At 52.2% G+C, this 21,235-nt stretch overlaps 1 protein-coding gene across 2 annotated transcripts in view; it reads left to right on the top strand.

The window, feature by feature from the left end:
• LOC119978732 (sodium/myo-inositol cotransporter 2-like) overlaps positions 1-21,235 on the top strand; it is a 265,078-nt gene that overhangs the window by 100,234 nt on the left and 143,609 nt on the right. Inside the window, exon 8 of one of the 2 annotated variants that reach the window (XM_038820564.1) lies at positions 17,988-18,068. The exons of the other annotated variant lie outside the window; for it this stretch is intronic. Coding sequence (XP_038676492.1) covers positions 17,988-18,068 — 81 coding nt within the window. The remainder of the gene's footprint in view (positions 1-17,987; positions 18,069-21,235) is intronic. 2 annotated transcript variants of the gene reach the window in all.

Raw genomic sequence — 21,235 nt, 5'->3', positions numbered from 1 at the left:
TCCTTCCTATAATGAGGTGACCAGAACTGGACACAATATTCCAAGTGTGGTCTAACTAGAGTTTTATAAAGCTGCAGCAAAACCTTGCGGGTCTTAAACTCAATCCCCCTCTTAATGAAAGCCAACACACCATACGCCTTCTTAACAATCCTATCAACCTGGGTGACAACTTTGTGGGATCTATGTACGTGGACCCCAAGATCCCTCTGTTCCTCCACATTTCCAAGAATCCTGCCTTTAACCCTGTATTTAGCATTCAAATTCGATCTTCCAAAATGAATCACTTCACATTTATCAAGGTTGAATTCCATCTGTCACTTCTCAGCCCAGCTCTGCATTCTGTCAATGTCCTGTTGTAACTTGCAACAACCCTCAACACTATCTACAACTCCACCAACCTTGGTGTCATTGGCAAACTTACTAACCCATCCTTCCACTTCCTCATCCAAGTCATTTATAAAAACCACAAAGAGCAGAGATTGGTCCCAGAACAGATCCTTGCGGGAGACCACTGGTTACCGACCTTCAGGGGGAATACTTTCCATCCACTACCACTCGTTGTCTTCTTTCGGCCAGCCAATTCTGTATCTAGACAGACAAATTTCCCTGTATCCCATGCCCCCTAACTTTCTGAATGAGCCTACCCATGGGGAACCTTATCAAATGCCTTACTGAAATCCATATACACCACATCCACAGCCCGACCTTTATCAATGTGTCTCGTCACATCCTCAAAGAATTCTATGAGGCTTGTGAGGCATGCCCTGCCCCTCACAAAGCCATACTGACTATCTTTAATCAAACTATGTTTTTCTAAATAATCATGAATCCTATCTCTCAGAATCCTTTCCAATATTTTGCTCACCACAGATGTAAGACTGATGGGTCTGTAATTCCCAGGGATTTCCCTATTCCCTTTCTTGAATAGGGGAACAACATTTGCCTCCCTCCAATGATCCGGTACTACTCCAGTGGAAAATGAGGATGCAAAGATCATCGTCAACGGCGTAGCAATCTTCTCCTTTGCTTCCGGTAGTAACCTTGAGTATATCCCGTCAGGCCCAGGGGACTTATCTATCCTGATGCTTTGCAAAATTTCCAGCACATCCTCCTTCTTAATACCAACTTGTTCGAGTCATATGTGCATTATCATCACTTCTCAGTACTTTGTATTTTAAGCTAAATTTAATGACACTCCTCATGGTTGGCACACTTTGATGGTTCCAGATGAGATAGGGATATTGTTGTTATTTGCTAAAGAAAATGGTTTGCAATTCCATGAATTTTTACTGAGCACTCATGCGAGTTTTCAGTTTTGTACTCACCAGTCTGGAACATGGCTTAATACACAGACACAGCTGCCCATCTTTCCCCCCTCATCCCTTCTGTACTCTAAAAGAGATTTGCCATGATTACTCTCAAATGCGTATAACTCAGATAGGTACAGGTGCATTCAAAGTGCCTCAGATTTCTGGTCATGGTAGGCTGATACATGTATGTCAAGTGCAGCTTAGATATCCTTGGTACCAGCATTCACTATTGAGCAAGTGTGACAAAATTCCACTCCTTTTATATTAAAAGAGGCAAGGAAACTTACAACTCCATAGGTTGCTCCGCACAGGAGGATGGCAGGGGTAGGTTAACATCCCAGTAAGGCAGTGACATTCTGGCAAAGCAATGATGCACATGGTGATGCCTCACCCTTGGGTAAAGCATGTGTGTATAATGTTGTCCCTGGTATCCTGTGCATATCTCCATCTCCCACTGGCGTCTAGTAAAGGGCAATTCACATTCATGGCCCCCTCCTCAGGCTCTAACAATTCATCCACATCTGAGATGGGGTGATTGCTCCTCACAATTGTCCTGTTGCAACATGCATTGAGGTTGCATGGCCAGGTTGTGCAGTGCATGGCAGAGTACGCATACTGAAGAGCCACTCTAGATCAGTCAATACAGTGGAAGCATATTTTCAGGAAGCCAATGCTGTGTTTGATGATTGCTCTGGGCACGATTTTGATTGTACCGCGTTTCTGCTGTGATCTGGGGATGCCTTATCGTGTCATCAACCATGTCCGCAGTGGTTGAACATGGCGAAAGTGAGGTGTTCCCTGTGAACGAGTCGAGTAGGCGAGCCAATTTAGGGGGGATAGGTTTAAGTATTTGAGGATCCAGGGACGGGTGAGTGGGCAACGTTACTGTGATGATCGGAATACCTTGCCCCTTTAAGAGGCTTGTGATGATCGGAATACATTGCCCCTTTAAGAGGCTTGGAACCCTGGGGGACTCCGTCTCTGGCTACGCCCCCTGGGAAACAGTACTTAAGATGAGACTCCATTTTGCGAGCACACTTCTCATGGAGGCTGCCATTGTTCACTGCTTATTAAAGCCTTTGATTACTGACCTAACTTTCGTGTCGTAATTGAGAGTGCCTCAATTTAATAAGCAGTGCACATCAAGATGGACAGCGGTCTGAAACCAGAGAAACTCAACCTGGTTGGCAGGATGCCTGAAGCCTCGGAAATCTTTAAACATTGGCTCCGGTGTTTTGAGGATTATCTGGACTCCTCACCGTCTGATGTCGACAGCGCTCGCAAGCTGCGCTTCTTACATGGCCGGGTGAGCCACCGAATCTCCGCCATGATTGAAACCGCTACGACCTATGAGGCGGCGATCGAAATATTGAAGAAACGCTTCATAAAGACTACCAATGAGGTACATGCCAGGCATTTGCTCTCTACCTGCACCCAGCGCTCCGGGGAAATGCTGGACGAGTTCGTGGAAAGACTCACCGCGCTCGCGAGGAACTGCGACCACAAAGCAGTGACGGCTGAAGAACACAGGGACTTACACATCCGCGACGCCCTTGTGTCTGGCATCAGGTCATCGTACATCCGGCAGCGGCTCCTAGAAGACGGGGCGAAGGATCTCCAAGGCACGGTAACGCTCGGCTTTTCTCTCGAAACGGCCCACCGTAACCTCCGTACGTACTCCGCGGACCTTACGAATCCCTCTCGATCCCCTCCAGACTCGGCCACGCTACAGGCCTGTGTCACGCGTCGATCCACTCACTCCGGGGGCTCCCCATGTTATTTCTGTGGGCAAGGCCAGCACCCACATCAGCGTTGTCCGGCACGATCCGCGACCTGCAACGACTGCGGGAAGAAAGGGCACTTCGCGCAAGTCTGCCTGGCTGGGCCCAAAGGCCACAAACAAAAGGCTCACCGGGCCCAGAAATCAAGCTCCCGGCCTCACAGACCCCGCAACGCGGCTGCACTGCGGCCAGACACGCCCACTTCTGACGCATCATCGACCTCGTGCGAGTCATGGGAGCGGCCATCTTGGCGGCGGCCATCTTCAAAACCTGACACGTGCGACCGGCGGCGGCGGCCATCTTGTGACTCCGGGCGGCCATTTTGTGAGTCCGACTCTGACGGCCCGCACCTAGGAGCGATCACGCTTGATCAATCACGGCCGAAACACCTGCGAAACTCGATGATGCGGGTGCGAATCAACGGCCAAGACACTCCCTGCCTGTTCGACTCCGGGAGCACGGAGAGCTTTATCCACCCAGACACGGTAAGGCGCTGCTCCCTGCGCACCCATCCCGCCTCCCAAACTATCGCCCTCGCCTCAGGGTCCCATTTGGTTCAAATCACGGGTATTGTGTCGCTGACATCACAATTCAAGGCGCGAAATACTCCCGTTTTAAACTGTACATTTTTCCTCAACTCTGCGCCCCCCTGCTGCTTGGCCTCGACTTTCAGTGCAGCCACCGGAGCCTGACACTGAAGTTCGGCGGACCCCTGCCCCCACTCACAGTCTGCAGCCTGGCGACACTCAAAGGTGCGCCACCCCGCCTCTTCGCGAACCTCACTCCTGACTGTAAGCCCATCGCCACCAAGAGTCGCCGGTACAGTACCCAAGACTTGACTTTCATCAAGTCGGAGGTTCAGCGGCTACTAAAAGAGGGGGTCATAGAGGCCAGCAACAGCCCTTGGAGGGCCCAGGTATTAGTAGTCCGCTCCGGGGAAAAGCAACGCATGGTTGTGGATTATAGCCAGACAATAAACCGCTTCACACAACTCGATGCGTACCCACTTCCCCGAATAGCTGAAATGGTGACCCAAATTGCCCAGTATCGGGTATTCTCCACGGTTGACCTCAAATCGGCCTACCACCAACTCCCTATTCGCTCAGAGGACCGCCCCACACGGCTTTTGAAGCAGCCGGTCGGCTGTTTCACTTCCTCAGGGTACCCTTTGGTGTTACAAACGGAGTCTCCGTTTTCCAGAGGGCGATGGATCAAATGGTGGACCAGTACGGCTTACGGGCGACCTTCCCGTACTTGGACAACGTCACCATCTGCGTCCATGACCAGCAGGACCACGATGCAAACCTGAGGAAGTTCCTCCAGACTGCCCGGGCCCTCAACCTCACCTACAACAAACAGAAATGCGTGTTCCACACAACCCAGCTCGCCATCCTCGGTTACGTCGTGGAGAACGGGGTCCTAGGCCCGGACCCCGACCGCATGCGTCCCCTTAAGGAACTCCCCCTCCCCCGTAGCCTCAAGGCACTCAAACGGTGCTTGGGGCTTTTCTCCTATTACGCCCAGTGGGTCCCCAGATATGGGGACAAAGCCCGGCCACTCATTAAGACCACGGTTTTTCCTCTGACGGATGAGGCCCAGTCGGCTTTCAACATATCAAGGCCGGCATCATCAAGGCCGCCATGCACACGGTGGACGAAGCCATCCCCTTTCAAATAGAAAGCGATGCATCAGACGTCGCCCTGGCTGCTACCCTCAACCAAGCGGGCAGACCAGTAGCGTTCTTCTCCCGAACACTCAACGCCTCGGAAATTCGACACTCTGCAGTTGAGAAGGAGGCACAAGCCATAGTGGAGGCCGTGCGACACTGGAGGCACTACCTAGCTGGTAGGAGGTTCACCCTCATCACCGCCCAACGGTCGGTCGCCTTTATGTTCGATAACGCACAACGGGGCAAAATAAAGAACGACAAGATTCTGAGGTGGAGAATAGAGCTCTCCACCTATACGTACGATATTAAATATCGCCCGGGGAAGCTCAACGAGTCCCCAGATGCCCTGTCTCGCGGCACGTGCGCCAACGCGCAATTGGACCGCCTGAGAGCCATCCACGATGACCTCTGCCACCCGGGGGTCACCCGGCTTGCCCACTTCATCAAGTCCCGCAACCTGCCCTACTCCACAGGGGAGGTCAAGACCATGACTAAGGCATGCCAGATCTGTGCAGAATGCAAACCGCAGTTCTATCGACCAGACAAGGCCCGCCTGATAAAAGCCTCTGGGCCCTTTGAGCGACTAAGCGTGGACTTCAAAGGGCCTCTCCCGTCCAACAACCGCAACATCTATTTCCTCACCGACATCGATGAATTCTCCCGCTTCCCTTTTGCTGTCCCCTGCCCCGATACTACCTCGGCCTCCGTGATCAAGGCATTGCGCAGCATCTTCGCTCTGTTTGGTTTCCCCACTTATATCCACAGCGACCGGGGTACATCGTTCATGAGCGATGAGCTGCGTCGGTACCTGCTCAGCAAGGGCATCGCCTCGAGCAGGACGACGAGCTATAACCCGCGGGGAAACGGGCAAGTGGAGAGGGAGAACGCGACAGTTTGGAAGGCTGTCCTCCTAGCCCTACGGTCAAGGAGTCTCCCTATCGCCCGCTGGCAGGAGGTCCTACCCGATGCCCTGCACTCCATTAGGTCGCTCCTCTGTACGGCCACGAACGAGACCCCTCACAATCGTTTGTTTGTCTTCCCCAGGAAGTCCACCTCTGGAGTCTCGCTTCCACCCTGGCTGACGACTCCGGGTCCAGTCCTACTCCGGAGGCATGTGAGGAGCCATAAAACGGATCCCATAGTCGAGAGGGTCCACCTGCTGCACGCAAACCCTCATTATACCTACGTCGAGCACCCCGGTGGCAGGCAGGATACTGTATCCCTGCGAGACCTGGCACCCGCTGGCTCTCCCACCAGAGGAGGACAGCGACCCCCCCCCCCTTCTACCGACGCTCCCGGCCCTACACCGAACGCCGACTTCGACAGCGCCCCCTCCATAGCGCCCCCTGCCCCCCAGCCGACACCGACCACCCTAATCACTCCTGATACCCCCCCCCTCTCCAAGGCGGACAAAGCTTCAGTCAACCGTGCTCCCGGATAGACCACCATCGGAACCGACCGCATCCACGGCACCACCACCGGAGCAGCGAAAGTCAGCACGGACTATCAGACCACCACAAAGACTGAACTTATAATTTAAAAACACTTCATCCCCGACAGACTATGTGTTTTTTTTAAACAGGGGGTGAATGTGATGATCGGAATACCTTGCCCCTTTAAGAGGCTTGTGATGATCGGAATACATTGCCCCTTTAAGAGGCTTGGAACCCTGGGGGACTCCTCCTCTGGCTACGCCCCCTGGGAAACAGTACTTAAGATGAGACTCCATTTTGCGAGCACACTTCTCATGGAGGCTGCCATTGTTCACTGCTTATTAAAGCCTTTGATTACTGACCTAACTTTCGTGTCGTAATTGAGAGTGCCTCAGTTACATAAGTGGAACTTAACAAAGTTGGTGGAGGAGATAAGGGAGGACTTTAGGAGGTGGGATACACTGCATCTGACGCTGGCAGGGAGGGTTCATTCAAGTAGTGAAAATTAATGTACTGCATAGGTTCTTATTTGTACTTCAGATGCTCCCGATTTTTATTCCAAAGACCTTTTTTCGAAAGTTGGATACAGTCATTTCAGAGGAAAGACTGGCAGGGAAGGTGCCAAAGATGAAGAGGGCTCTGCTGCAGAGGCAGAAAGGGGGTTGGGGTGACTGAACTTGCTGCATTATTATTGGGCAGGGGAACTTCCGGTTGCGGCTATGCAGAACTAAGTCGCACGTTCGGCAGCTCCCGCTAGCATAGGACTTTTGGGCTCTATTTAGGGCCCGCTACGGCACTTGTTCGACTTTTCCCGGTGTGGAAAGGGAACAGTAACATTTCCCTGTTAGTGTATGGATTGGACCAGGAGCGGGGCGATTAAAAAAGCGGCATTGGAGCAGAGAAAGGTGCGAGGGAGGAGGACCAAGGTGGCGGCGGGCGGTGACCAGGCAGCGTGGACGCAATGGGCGCAAGAGCAGCAGGAGCTGCTCCAGCGCTGCTTTAGGGAGCTTAAGGCAGAGCTGCTGGAACTGCTGAAGACCTCATTCAACAAGCTCCTGGAGACCAGACGGCCCAAGGGGCGGCGATCCGTGAGGTCCGGCAAAAGGTCTCGGAGAACAAGGACGAGATCCTAGGCCTGGCGGTGAAGGTGGAGGTGCACGAGGCGTTCCACAAGAAATGCAGACGAGGTTCGAGGAGATGGAGAACCGGTCGAGGCGGAAGAATCTGCGGATCCTGGGCCTCTCGGAGGGGCTGGAGGGATCGGACATGGGGGCCTATGTGGTCACCATGTTGAATTCGCTGATGGGAGCGGGGGCCTTCCAGGGGCCCTTGGAGCTGGAGACGGCCTCCAAGTGCTGGCGAGGAAGCCCAAGCCCAGCAAGCCGCCGCGGGCGGTGCTGGTGCGGTTCCACCGGTTTGCTAATCGAGAGTGTGTGCTAAGGTGGGCCAAGAAGGAGCGGAGCAGCAGGTGGGAGAGTGCGGAGGTCCGGATCTACCAGGATTGGAGTGCGGAGGTGACTAAGAAGGGGGGCAGTTATAATCGGGCGAAAGCAGTGCTGCACAGGAGAGAGGTGAAGTTTGGCATGCTACAGCCGACAAGCCTGTGGGTCACCCACAAGGACCAACATCATTATTTTGAGTCTCCGGAGGAGGCCTGGACCTTTGTTGTGGCTGAAAAACTGGACTCAGACTGAGGGTTGGGGGCGGTTGGGGATTGTTGTGTTGTGTTCCGAGGGGGGGTTCTTTCTTTGTTCTTTGGGTGGTTGATGAGGCGTTGTTCAGGCCCGCCAGATGGGCTCGTGAAAGGGGCGTAGGCAAATAGCTTGGGGGGTTGATGGGGCCTGAAAGGGGGGGGAGGATGGCTTGGGATGGGGCTAGTGAGACTGGGCCTGAAAGGGGAGCTGCGGCAGAGGAGGCGAGGCCGGCCGAGTGGAAAGGCTTTTTCCCGCGCTAAGGGTTGAAGGGGGCGGGGCTGGAGTTGGAAGCGCGAGCTTTTTCCCACGCTGGGACCGGAAGGGGAAGGAGGTGAGCCTGCTTGTGGGCAGGGAGGGGAGGGGCAGTGTTACACTGGGGGGGGGGGGGGGGGGGGGGGGGGTGACGTGGGGGGGTCGATGGTGCGGCAGGAATGGCCGGGGTCAGCAGGAGTCAGCTGACTCACGGGAGTACAATGGGGGGAGTAACGCAGCTAGGGGGGGACCTAGCTAGGAGGGGAGGGTGGGGGGGTGAAGGGGGGGGGGGGACCGGGTTGCTGCTGAAAGGGCCAGGGGGAGCTGGAGTGGTAGAGGGGGTCGGGGCGGGGGTCCGCCACTGTGGGGAACGGGCCATGCGGGGGACGTGGGCACATGGTTGGCCTAGGAAGGGCTATGGCTGATCGGCGGGGGAGGGGGCGAGTAGCCCCCTGATCCGGCTGATAACCTGGAATGTAAGGAGACTGAATGGGCCGGTCAAACGGGCCCGGGTATTCGCGCATCTGAAGGGGCTGAAGGCGATGTGGCTATGCTCCAGGAGACGCACCTAAGGGTGGTGGATCAGGTAAGGTTGAGAAAGGGGTGGGGAGGGAAGTGTTCCATTCGGGCTTAGATGCAAAAAACCGAGGGGTGGCGATTTTGGTCGGGAAGAGAGTATCGTTCGAGGCGTCGAGCGTGGTGGCGGACAATGGTGGTAGGTATGTGATGGTAAGTGGCAAGCTTCAGGGGGAGCGGGTGGTGTTGGTCAATGTATACGCCCCAAATTGGGACGATGCGGGCTTCATGCGGCGTATGTTGGGCCGGATTCCAGACCTTGAGACAGGAGGTCTAATAATGGGAGGGGATTTCAACACGGTGCTGGACCCGGCACTTGATCGCTCCAGGTCCAGGACGGGTAGGAGGCCGACGGCGGCCAAGGTGTTGAGGGGGTTCATGGACCAGATAGGAGGGGTGGACCCATGGAGATTTATGAGACTGGGGGATAGGGAATTTTTGTTCTTCTCCCATGTCCACAAGGCCTACTCCCGGATTGACTTTTTTGTCTTGAGCAGGGCACTGATTCCGAGGGTGGAGGACGCGGAATACCCGGCGATAGCCATTTCAGATCACGCTCCGCATTGGGTGGACCTTGAGTTGGGGGAGAAGAGAGACCAACGTCCGCTGTGGCGGCTGGAGGTGGGGTTGTTAGCGAATGAGGAGGCAAGCGGGCGGGTCTGGAGGTGTATAGAGGTACCTGGAGACTAATGATAATGGGGAGGTGCAAGTAGGGGTGGTTTGGGAGGCGCTGAAGGCGGTGGTCAGAGGAGAACTGATCTCCATTAGGGCACACAAGGAGAGGGGGGAGAGGAGAGAGAGGGAGAGGTTGGTTGGGGAGATGGTGAGGGTAGATAGAAGGTACGCGGAGGCCCCGGAGGAGGGATTGCTGAGGAAGCGGTGTAGCCTCCAGGCTAAGTTTGATTTATTGACCACCAGGAAAGCGGAGGCGCAGTGGAGGAGGGCGCATGGGGTGGTATATGAATACGGAAAAAAGGCGAGTCAGATGCTGGCGCACCAGCTTCGGAAGCGGGAGGCAGCTAGGGAGATTGGGGGAGTTAGGGACGGAAGAGGGAGCATGGTACGAAGTGCGACGGGCATCAACGGGGTCTTTAGGAGCTTCTATGAGGAACTGTACCGGTCTGAGCCCCCAGTGGTGGAGGGAGGGATGGGTCGCTTCCTAGACCGACTGAGGTTTCCGAGAGTGGAGGAGGAGCAGGTGGCGGGGTTGGGGGCGCCAGTTGGACTGGAGGAGCTGGTCAAAGCGATAGGGAACATGCAGACGGGGAAGGCACCGGGGCCAGATGGGGTCCCGGTTGAATTCTACAAGTATTCGGACCTGCTGGGCCCGCTGTTAGTAAGGACCTTCAACGAGGCAAGGGAAGGGGGGGCTCTGCCCCCGACAATGTCTAGGGCGCTGATCTTCTTGATCCTGAAGCGGGACAAGGATCTCCTACAGTGTGGGTCATATAAGCCGATTTCACTCCTAAATGTAGATGCAAAGTTGCTGGCAAAGATACTGGCCATGAGGATTGAGGACACTGTGCCACAGATCATACACGAGGATCTAACGGGTTTTGTGAAAGGGAGGCAGTTGAATGCTAATGTACGGAGGCTCTTAAATGTTACAATGATGCCGGCAGTGGAAGGGGAGGCGGAGAAAGTGGCGGCGATGGATGCGGAGAAGGCCTTTGATAGGGTGGAATGGGGATACCTATGGGAGGTGCTGAAAAGGTTTGGGTTTGGGGAGGGGTTCGTTAGGTGGGTGAGGCTGCTATACGAGGCCCCGGTGGCGAGTGTGGCTACGAACAGAAGGAGGTCAGAGTATTTACGACTGCACCGGGGGACGAGGCAGGGGTACCCCCTGTCCCCCCTGCTCTTTGCGCTGGCGATTGAACCTCTGGCCATGGCGCTGAGGGAGTCGAGGAACTGGAGGGGGAAAGTGCGGGGGGGGGGGGGGGAGGAGCATTGGCTGTCGCTATACGCGGATGACCTATTGTTGTATGTGGTGGACCCGGTGGGGGGAATGCCGGAGGTGATGAAGATCCTTAGGGAGGTCGGGGATTTCTCCGGGTATAAGTTCAATATGGGGAAGAGTGAGCTGTTCGTAGTGCACCCAGGGGACCAGGAGAGGGGGGATTGGTGAGCTCCCACTGAAAAGGGCGGAGAGGATTTTTAGGTACCTGGGGATACAGGTAGCTAGGAGCTGGGGGCCTTACATAGGCTTACCTTTACGAGGCTGGTGGAGCAGATGGAGGAGGAGTTTAAGAGGTGGGATGTGCTGCCACTCTCCCTAGCGGGCAGGGTCCAGTCAGTCGAAATGACGGTGCTCCCGAGGTTTTTGTTCTTGTTTCAGTGCCTCCCTATCCTGATTCCTAAGGCTTTTTTCAGGCGGGTCAATAGGAGCGTTATGGAGTTTGTGTGGGCGCAGAAGACCCCGAGGGTGTGAAGGGTGTTCCTGGAGCGGGGGGGGGGGGGGGGGGGGGGGGGGGGGGTTGGCACTGCCTAACCTCTGTGGGTATTATTGGGCTGCCAACGTGGTGATGATACGTAGGTGGGTAATGGAGGGGGAGGGGGCGGCATGGAAGAGGTTGGAGATGGCGTCCTGTGTGGGCACGAGTCTGGAGGCGCTCGTGACGGCGCCGCTACCGCTTCCCCCAACGAGGTATACTACGAGCCCGTTGGTGGCGGCTACCCTCAAAATTTGGGGGCAATTGAGGTGGCACAGGGGGGAGGTGGGGGCTTCAGTGTGGTCCCCGATATGGGGAACCACCGGTTTGTCCCAGGGAGAATGGACGGAGGGTTTCTGAGCTGGCACAGGGCAGGTATTAGACAGATGGGGGACCTATTTGTAGATGGGAAGTTTGCAAGCCTGGGGGAGCTGGTGAAGAGGTTCAGCCTCCCCCCGGGGAACACCTTCAGATACATGCAGGTAAGAGCGTTTGTTAGGCGGCAGGTGGTGGAGTTCCCACTGTTGCCGTCAAGAGGGCTTCAGGACAGGGTGCTCTCGGGGACGTGGGTTGGAGAGGGGAGGATCTCACAACCTATCAAGTGATGCAGGAGGAGGAAGAGGCCTCGGTGGAGGAGCTGAAAGGTAAGTGGGAGGAGGAGTTAGGAGAGGAGATCGACGAGGGGACGTGGGCGGATGCCCTGGGGAGGGTGAATTCCTCCTCCTCTTGCGCGAGGTTCAGAATTTAAGGTACTGCATAGAGTGCACATGACTGGGGCAAGGCTGAGCCGGTTCTTTGGGAGAGAGGACAGTTGTGTCAGGTGTTCAGGGAGCCCAGCAAACCACACCCACATGTTCTGGACTTGCCCTGCGCTGGAGGGCTTTTGGAGGGGCGTCGCGGAGATGTTGTCAAGGGTGGTTGGCTCCAGGGCTGAGCCGGGCTGGGGGCTCACAATATTTGGGGTGGCAGTGGAGCCGGGAGTGCAGGAGGTGAAAGAGGCCAGTATTCTGGCCTTTGCTTCCCTGGTAGCCCGGCGTGGAATCCTGGGTCAACGATATGGCTGGGTTTATCAAACTGGAGAGGGTCAAGTTTGCCTTAAGGGGGTCGGTGCAAGTGTTCTTCCGGCGGTGGCAACCGTTTCTAGACTTCCTGGCGGAGCGTTAGGTGATGGTCAGCACCAGCAGCAACCCGGGGGGTGTTTGGGGTGGGCGGGTGGGTGAGGGTTTGTTTGTTTTTCTCTGTTGGGCGTGTATATTTGCTTTCATGTTAATTATTTCTGTTAACTTATTATTTGTGTATACAGGGAGGGGTGAGGGGGGTTATTGTTCTTATTTCTTTCTGTTCTTGTTGATGAAAATTTGTGAAAACTTGAATAAAAATTATTTTTTAAAACATTATTATTGGGCAGCGAATGCAGAGAAAGTGAGGTGGTGGCGGGAAGGAAGGGAGCAGAATGGGTCAGGTGGAGGAAGAATTATGTAGGGGGTGCAGCCTGAGGGGCATGGTGACGGTGGCGCTATAGCTGGCACCAAGGAGATATACAGAGAACCCGGTTGTACAGTCCATGATTAGGGTGTGGAACCAGCTGAGGAGACATTTTAGGATAGAGGAGATGTCGGTGTAATGCGGTTATGAGAACCACAGGTTTAAGCCAAGTGAGACGAACGGTATGTATAGAATGTGAAGAGACATGGGCCTGGTGAGGGCGAGGGATTTGTATCTGGAAGAGAGGTTTGCAAGCATAGAGGAGCTGAAGGAGAGGGTAGAGGGACAGCTCCCGAGCAGAAGCAGATTTAGATATGTACAAGTAAGGGACTTTGCACGGAAGGTGTGGACAGGGTTTCCCAGACTACCGAAATATGCCCTTTTGGAGCGGTTACTGTTTCTGGACGTGAAAGGGGAGGGTAAGATTGCGGACATATATGGGTGGCTGGGAGAGAAGGTGGGTATGCAGGTGATGAGGATCAATGAGAAATATGAGGTGGAGTTGCGGGGTGGAGATAGGTTGGGAAGTGTGGAGAGGCATGGCGAAGGATGAATTCAACCTCCCTGTGTGCGAGGATGAGCTTGATACAGTTTAAGGTGGTAATCAGGGTGCACATGACTCGGGCGAGGATGAGTGGGTTCTTCCAGGAAGTGGTAGACAAGTGTGAGAAGTGGGGACGAGAACCAGGGAACCATGCGCATATGTTCTGGGGCTGTGACAAGGTACGGAGATACTGGGTGAGAGTGTTCGGGACGCTCGCAAAGATTGTGGCGGAGCTCATGGAGGGGAGAAAGGCTGATGTTGTGGCTTCGCCTCTCTGATTGCCTGGCGGAGAATTGTACTGGAATGGCGGTCGGTATTGCCACAGGAGGTGGCGGCCTGGATAGGAGATCTATACGATTTCCTCCGGCTGGAGAAAATTAAGTTTGAACAAAGGGGTTCAGCGGAGGGCTTTGAGGCACGGTGCGGACTGTTCGTGGTCATGTTTGAGGAGCTGTTTGTCGCGGGGGAGGGGAGATGCGGGGTGAATAAGAGGAAAAATTTGTACAGACTTTAAAACTGTGAGAATGTGTTCCCTGGATTATTTATGTTTTGTAACTGTTTGAATAAGTTTGGAATAAAATACATTAAAAAAAAACTATGGGCTGGATTCTCCGTTTTGGAGACTAAGTCCCACGGTGTTGGGAAAACTGTGGTCTTTTACGCCAGGAAAACTGGCGTCAAAAGGCCACAGATTCCCTGTTTTGCTGGGGGCTAGTGAAGGCCTGCAGCGGCCGTGCCATGCTCCATGGCGAGCTCAGCCCGCGGGCTTGGACTGCCGAAATAGTGCCTCGCATTGGCCGTTCGCGCACCCCGGACCGCCCACGCACATTGCCCCCAGCCCTGAATGAAGCCCCCACTGCCCGCTGATCGGTCCTCCCCCGACTATGGCAGCCCCGGACTGAGTCCACAGCCGTCTCGCAAGGTTCCCGAGTGGCTGGACCATGAGTACCACGCCGTCAGGAATTTGGCTGGTCGGGAACGGAGCATCAAGGGGCGGGTCTCAGGCAATGGCCTGCATCGGTGATACTCGGTGAGGCGTGCTCCGCGAGTACGCCGATTTTTGGGGTGGTGGAGAATTTAAAAACCGCGCCGCTCCCAATTTCGGCACCAAAATGGATTATCTGCCCCATTGCTGAACGCGATTTTGGCGTCGGGGAGTGGTGAATCCAGCGCCACGTCCACAGTGAAAACCAATTTCACCCAGAATCCAGCCATTAACCTGAGCTGGGGCCTCAAAATTCTCCAGGAGCTGTGAATGGTGCAAGATATATGCATTGTGAAAGCTCCCTGTAAAATTAGAACAGACTACATGCTGTCCTGTTGTCACATAAGTTCAATTCACAAATGCAGCTGGCTGGTCCCAGGGAGCTCTGATGGACTTCTGAGTAGTAAATGACCTCTTGTACTCTGAGAAAATATGCAATGGCCCAAAAGGCCACTGACGTTGTGGCTTTGCCGTCATCATCTATCAATGAGTGGATGACAATATTGGCATGATGTGTGTGCCAATGATATGCCACATATGTCACCTATTGCATCCTGGAATCTGCTGCTGGTGAAGAAATTGAGTGCTGGAGTGACTTTGTGAGCCATTGACATGGGATACCCAAAAAATCTAGAAGGGCTGGTTTAGCACAGTGGGCTAAATCGATGGCTTGTAATACAGAACAGTGCCAACAGTGCAGGTTCAATTCCCATACCAGCCTCCCCGAACAGGTGCCAGAATGTGGCGACTAGGAGCTTTTCACAGTCACTTTATTGAAGCCTACCTTGTGACAATAAGTGATTATTATTATATTAACTACATCCTGCTGAGTGAGCCCACATATCTCAGTAACCATTCTCAGGTCATTCGCAGTTATCCCTGGTATGCCTCTCTAACATCTGCAGGTTTTTAGTTTTTGTCTTGACGATGCCTTGACATGCTAGTGCCCATCTTCAATTAGCCATTCTTTGAGTGGCTGCATCTGCTGTCAACTGGCAAGAACTTTCCAAATTCACATCCTCTCCTGCTCCTAGTCTTGCAGGAATATGGGGTGAATGAGACTGTGATGAACGGTATTAATAACTGCTGTAAACGGTACCTGACCTTTAATACTTTGCCCCTTTAAGATGCTTGGAACCCTGGGGGACTCCGCCCCTGGCTACGCCCCCAGGAAACGGTATATAGGATAAGGCTCCATGTGGTGAGCACACTTCTCTCGCATGCTGTTCAGTTCTCTGTAGATTAAAGCCTTTTGATTACCGACCTCGCTCTCGTGTCGTAATTGAGGGTGCCTCAGAGACCCATGGGTATTCCAGTAATTGAAGTGTATTAGGGTAGACATTGAGATGAGAACAGGTTTGCCTTTGGTTCTGTTCCATAGAACTAATGAAAAGCAAATACATTAAATCTTCACATTGCCCACACGCAAAACTCCATCACTCAGCACTGGCATCCTCCCACTTCGATCTGCATCTCAGTGTGCAGTTTGCAATGAATCACAGACAATGGTGTGTGTTACATTTTAAACCCAATCTTGTACCATTCACCTACTCATGTTACCTTCACATTTATCCCCATTACTCGACCCATCTAACATAATTTTGCACCTTCCCTCTGTCACCATGCGCAGAACGCTCTGCCCTTCCTTCCTCTCTCCGCCGTGCACCCAAGTATTACCCTTGATCCTCTCCTGCAGCCCTTCTCCTCATTTCCATGCACCCGAAACTCAACCTTTCAATGCTCAACTCCCTGACTCACCTCGCCTTTTCCAGTCCCGAGCCTCCATGGCAAGCTGCCATTCTCTTGCTGCCCTCCTTTGAACTGCAGGGTTCAAAAAATAAAACTTATGACCTGAGACATAACTGTACAAAGCTGATTGGTTTATACCACCTTTCAACCAAAGGTCACAAGGCACCTTAACAAAAAATGGATAGGATGGATATAGAGGGATATGGCACAAGGAAGTGCTGAGGGTTTTGGCCAAGGTTGGTATCATGACCGGTACACATTGGAGGGCCGAAGGGCCTGTTCCTCTATTGTTCTTTGTTCTTTGAACCTGGTGCCACAGAATTCTCATGTGCTGCTGACTTAATTGTGAAAGTACGATGTAATTTTAAAAAATGTTGAATATAATGAACATTCATAGCATGTACATATATTCATATAGGAACCCACCATAGCATGACATGAAACTCGACATGCCATATGTTATTCACTCATTTAATCTGTGCATCGGGGGCACAGTGGTTAGCGCTGCTGTCTCACGATGCCAGGGACCCGGGTTAGAATCGGGCCTTGGTGACTGTGTGGAGTTTGCACATTCTCCCCATGTCTGCATGTGTTTCCTCTGGGTCCTCCGGTTTCGTCCCACAATCCAAAGATGTGCAGGTTAGGTGGATTGGCCATAATCAATTTGTGGGGCTATGGGGATAGGGTAGGGGAGTGGACCTAGGTAGAGTGCTCTTTTGGAGGACCAATGCAGACTCGAGGGGCCAAATGGCCTCCTTCTGCACTATAGGAATATATGGATCTCAACCCTCGCAGGCTCCATAAAATCCCCATCATTAATAAGCACAAACATACATGCATATGCACACACACAGATGTAGACACATTTGCAAACACATAATTAAGCACATACATGTGGACACAAATACACACACAGCCACATACAAACTCGCACACACAAATAAATACATATACACACACACACAGCCAGATACATTGATAAGTGTTGTGGGGGCAAGTCAATCGCCACCAGGAGAGACTCGGTCAGGTTTCAAAGCTGTTATTCCGACGTATCAAAGGAGAGCTCACCTTAGATAATCTAATGATGTGGAGATGCTGGCGTTGGGTGGGCACAGTAAGAAGTCTGACAACACCAGAACACCAGGTTAAAGTCCAGCAGGTTTGTTTCGATATGCGCGATCTTCTTGGAGATCCTCTCCACTTTGAGCCAGCAGTTTGAGGTGTCGATGGTAGCCATGATGTGGAGATGCCAGAATTGGACTGGGGTGGGCACAGTAAGAAGTCTTACAACACCAGATTAAAGTCAAACAAGTTTGTTTTGGACCTGATGAAGGAGCTGCGCTCCGGAAGCTAGTGATTCCAAACAAACCTGTTGGACTTTAACCTGGTGCTCTAAGACTTCTTACTGTAGATAATTTAAAACTGACTCTTATGATTTACATTAACATCAGCTCTTTTATACACAGTTAACCACGTACACATACAATTAATCCTTTACTTACAATCATGTACAACCATGTGTCTCAGATTTAATTATCATTTCTCATGAGTAAATGCCTTAGGTATTGTTCACACAAATGGAGGGTCCTATCTTGCAAGCTGAGCTAAGCTGAAGTATTCTGTACCCATTTGTCTCACTCCGTATCTCAACTAAAGCATATCTGCTACCCATTGGTTTCTGCCTTTCCCCCTTGGTGCAATGAAACACTTTAAGCTAATTCTTTCTTATCCTCAATTAAATTCTTACAGCCCCAACTAATTCAATCAATCTTGCTTTTCCTATTGATGTTTTATTTTTGCTAAATGTTTAACCTTTTCTGTAAATTGTTTAACCCTTTCATAAAAAGACACGCAATAACACAAGATGCAAAACATCAAATTAAACATTCATAAAGACATTTAACCACTCAAATTAAAACACTGTGCACTCATGATGCACATATCCAGATTAAGGTGTGCAAATAAAAGTACGGATACATGCACAAGCATGTAGATATGCTCTCTCACGTGCTCACAATTATGTACACTTTTAAGTAACATTTGTTTTGAAGATTTATTTTTGCTTTCCCTTTTCTGACAGGCGGGCTGGCTGCTGTAATATACACCGATGCGCTGCAGACGTTGATCATTCTGGCTGGAGCAATGATTCTCATGGTATTTGGTACATATAACTGAGTCATTGTTATTACCACATTTCCAACATTACAACTTAGGGAAACACTTTTCTTAATGATGAATTGGTGTACTGAGGGGAACACATCTGCTATACTACCCAAACCATGCATGGGATCTTTATATTCACCTCCTTTGGTTTAACCAAGGAAGACCCCTCCCATTAACTTCAGAAGTTACAATAACAACTATTCCATTTTCAAACCTCTTGTCAAAATATTCACGTTATTTTCAGAAAAATGTGACCCACTGTCAGATTGCCACTCCACTCCTTTTTACTTACTGCGTATTTCTGACCTAATCTTCCATCCTGGATCTGGTGTGAAATATGCTGTGCTGCACTGGGGTTTTTTGTGCAAGGCAGCAACTTCGAGGGAAGTGAAGCCACGCCCCCATTTTTAGCACCAGCTAATGTTTTTAAAAACTAATCTTTATTGTCACAAGTAGGTTTACATTAACACTGCAATGAAGTTACTCTGGAAAGCCCCTAGTCGCCACATTCTGGTGCTTGTTTGGGTACACTGAAGGGGAATTCAGAATGTCCAAATTACCTAACAGCACGTCTTTTGGGAAAAACGGTAAGTTTAAAGAAGTTTAAAGACCGCAGCCACTTCGATTAGTCAGAGAGAAAGTGAGCGTGTAAGGGTGATGGGGGCAGGTCTTGAAGTAGGCGAGGATGTGAGGATGTCAGGTAATCAGGGATGAGCCAGGGTGTTGAGAGGTTTGGAGGGGTAGTTAGGGGTTTGGGAGGTTGATGGGATATTCAGGGTGGATGTGGGGTATCTGGGGTTTGGGAGGGTATTGGGAGGGTTTGGGGTGGTCGGGAAGGTCATTAAGGAGGAGTGGTCACGGATTGGGTGTCATAGTCAGGGGCTCCAGTGGTAGGTTTGGATGGGGTGTGATTTGGTTAGTACCATGGATCCCCAGAAGTTGGAAGTGGTTTCAATCCTCCTAATTTTTCCTAGAGAACTAAGAGAGTTGGAATCATCCGAAGTCTCCAATTTAAACCGGAGTAACAGATATTTCTAAGTGAACGGTATTTGCTCATTTGATGTTTACAATTCCTGTGCAGTCTTTGGGTGGGGACTTCTGGGGGAGGGGAGGGGATGGGGAGTGGGGGGGGGGGTGTCAGCACAACATCTGTGTTATCTCCAGGGTATGGCCCCTTGAGGTTTGGAAGTTCTCTGGGCCTATGCTGCAGGAGCAGTTTCAAGATCTGTGTATTGAGTCGGCTTCCACGTGGGCTTTTCTCCTGTGGCTCAACTCAGTACAAAGAGAAGCAGCCACATCAACAATCTGAAGACGGTTTTATTTTTTACAAGCTTGCATTCATGTATATGAGAGATAAGACCTCGAAAGCAGCCAAGATTCTTCTACAGAACAAAGACACAAACTCAGCACATATACAACTTTCAAAAATCAATAGCCCTCCCCAGTTGGACGCGATCCAATCCCTGAAGCCGCTATGTTTAAACTTATCCAATAGAATTGCAAGCAATGTTTAAATTTCACCCAATAGAATCGCAAGCAACCCATGATTAATCTTCATCCTGACAGCTATGTTCAATCTCAGCAGTCTGTGCTGACTGTTTGTGAGACACAGAACAACAGAACCAGCACACTGGATTGTTTCACAAAAACAGGTGGGCAGGACTCTCCCGCAACTGGCCGGATGGCCTGACGCCTACGCCAAGAGTGGTGCGAACCACTCCGGCGTTGGGCCGACCGGAAGGTTGGATTGGGTTGGATTTGTTTATTGTCACGTGTACCGAGGTACAGTGAAAAGTATTTTTCTGCAAGCAGCTCAACAGATCATTAGAAAAGGGAATTAAACAAAATTCAAGAAAATACATGAGAATACATAATAGGGCAACACAAGATATACAATGTAACTACATAAGCATTGGCATCGGTTGAAGCATACAGGGTGTAGTGTTAATGAGGTCAGTAAATAAGAGGGTCATTTAGGAGTCTGGTGACAGTGGGGAAGAAGCTGTTTTTGAGTCTGTTCGTGCGTGTTCTCAGACTTCTGAATCTCCTGACCGATGGAAGAAGTTGGAAAAGTGAGTAAGCCGGGTGGGAGGGATCTTGATTATGCTGCCCGCTTTCCCCCGGCAGCGGGAGGTGTAGATGGAATCAATGGATGGGAGGCAGGTTCGTGTGATGGACTGGGCGGTATTCACGACTCTCTGAAGTTCCTTGCGTTCCTGGGCCGAGCAGTTGCCATACCAGGCTGTGATGCAGCCCGATAGGATGCTTTCTATAGTACATCTGTAAAAGTTGGTAAGGGTTAATGTGGACATGCCGAATTTCCTTAGTTTCCTGAGGAAGTATAGGCGCTGTTGTGTTTTCTTGGTAATAGCGTCGACGTGAGTGGACCAGGATAGATTTTTGGTGATGTGCACCCCTAGGAATTTGAAACTGCTATCCATCTCCACCTTGGCTCCGTTGATGCTGACAGGGGTGTGTACAGTACTTTGCTTCCTGAAGTCGATGACCAGCTCTTTAGTTTTGCTGGCATTGAGGGAGAGATTGTTGTCGTTACAGGAGAGATTGTTGTCGTTAGGGATCCTCCGCACTTCCAGGGGCTAGGCCAGCACTGGAGGGGTTGGTGCCGCGCCAACCAGTGCCGAAGGGCCAGCACGAGTTGGTGCATGCACAGAACCGCCAGCATGGTTCCGCGTATGTGCAGACCAGCCGGCGTGTTCCTGTGCATGCGTAGGGGGGATTATTCTCCGCGCCAACCATGTCGGAGCCCTACAGAGGTCGGCGCGGAAGGAAGGAGTGCCCCCACGGCACAGGCCCGCCCTCAGATCGGTGGGCCCTGATCGTGGGCCAGGCCATCGTGGGGGCCCGCCCCCGCGGCCAGATCCCCCCTTGTGCCCCCCCCCCCCCCCCCCCCCCCCCCCCCCCCGAGGACTCACCTAGCCGGCCTACAAGCCAGGTCCCGCTGGGATGGACCATGTCCATTTCACGCCGGCGGTACTGGCCTGGAAACGACGGCCGCTCGGCCCACTGGGGCCTGGAGAATTGCCAGGGAGGGGCTGCTGCTCACGGCCCCCGACTGGCACGATATAAACCCCGCCCCCGCCTGAAAACCAGCGCCGGAGAGGCGGGGGCGAGATTGACGCTTCCCCCGGGGGTTCTCCGACCCGG

This window comes from Scyliorhinus canicula, chromosome 15 (assembly GCF_902713615.1).
Source record: "Scyliorhinus canicula chromosome 15, sScyCan1.1, whole genome shotgun sequence".
Taxonomy (NCBI): Eukaryota; Metazoa; Chordata; class Chondrichthyes; order Carcharhiniformes; family Scyliorhinidae; genus Scyliorhinus; species Scyliorhinus canicula.
Note: the sequence above shows the minus strand (reverse complement) of the source record. Positions and strands in the feature narration are given on the sequence as shown.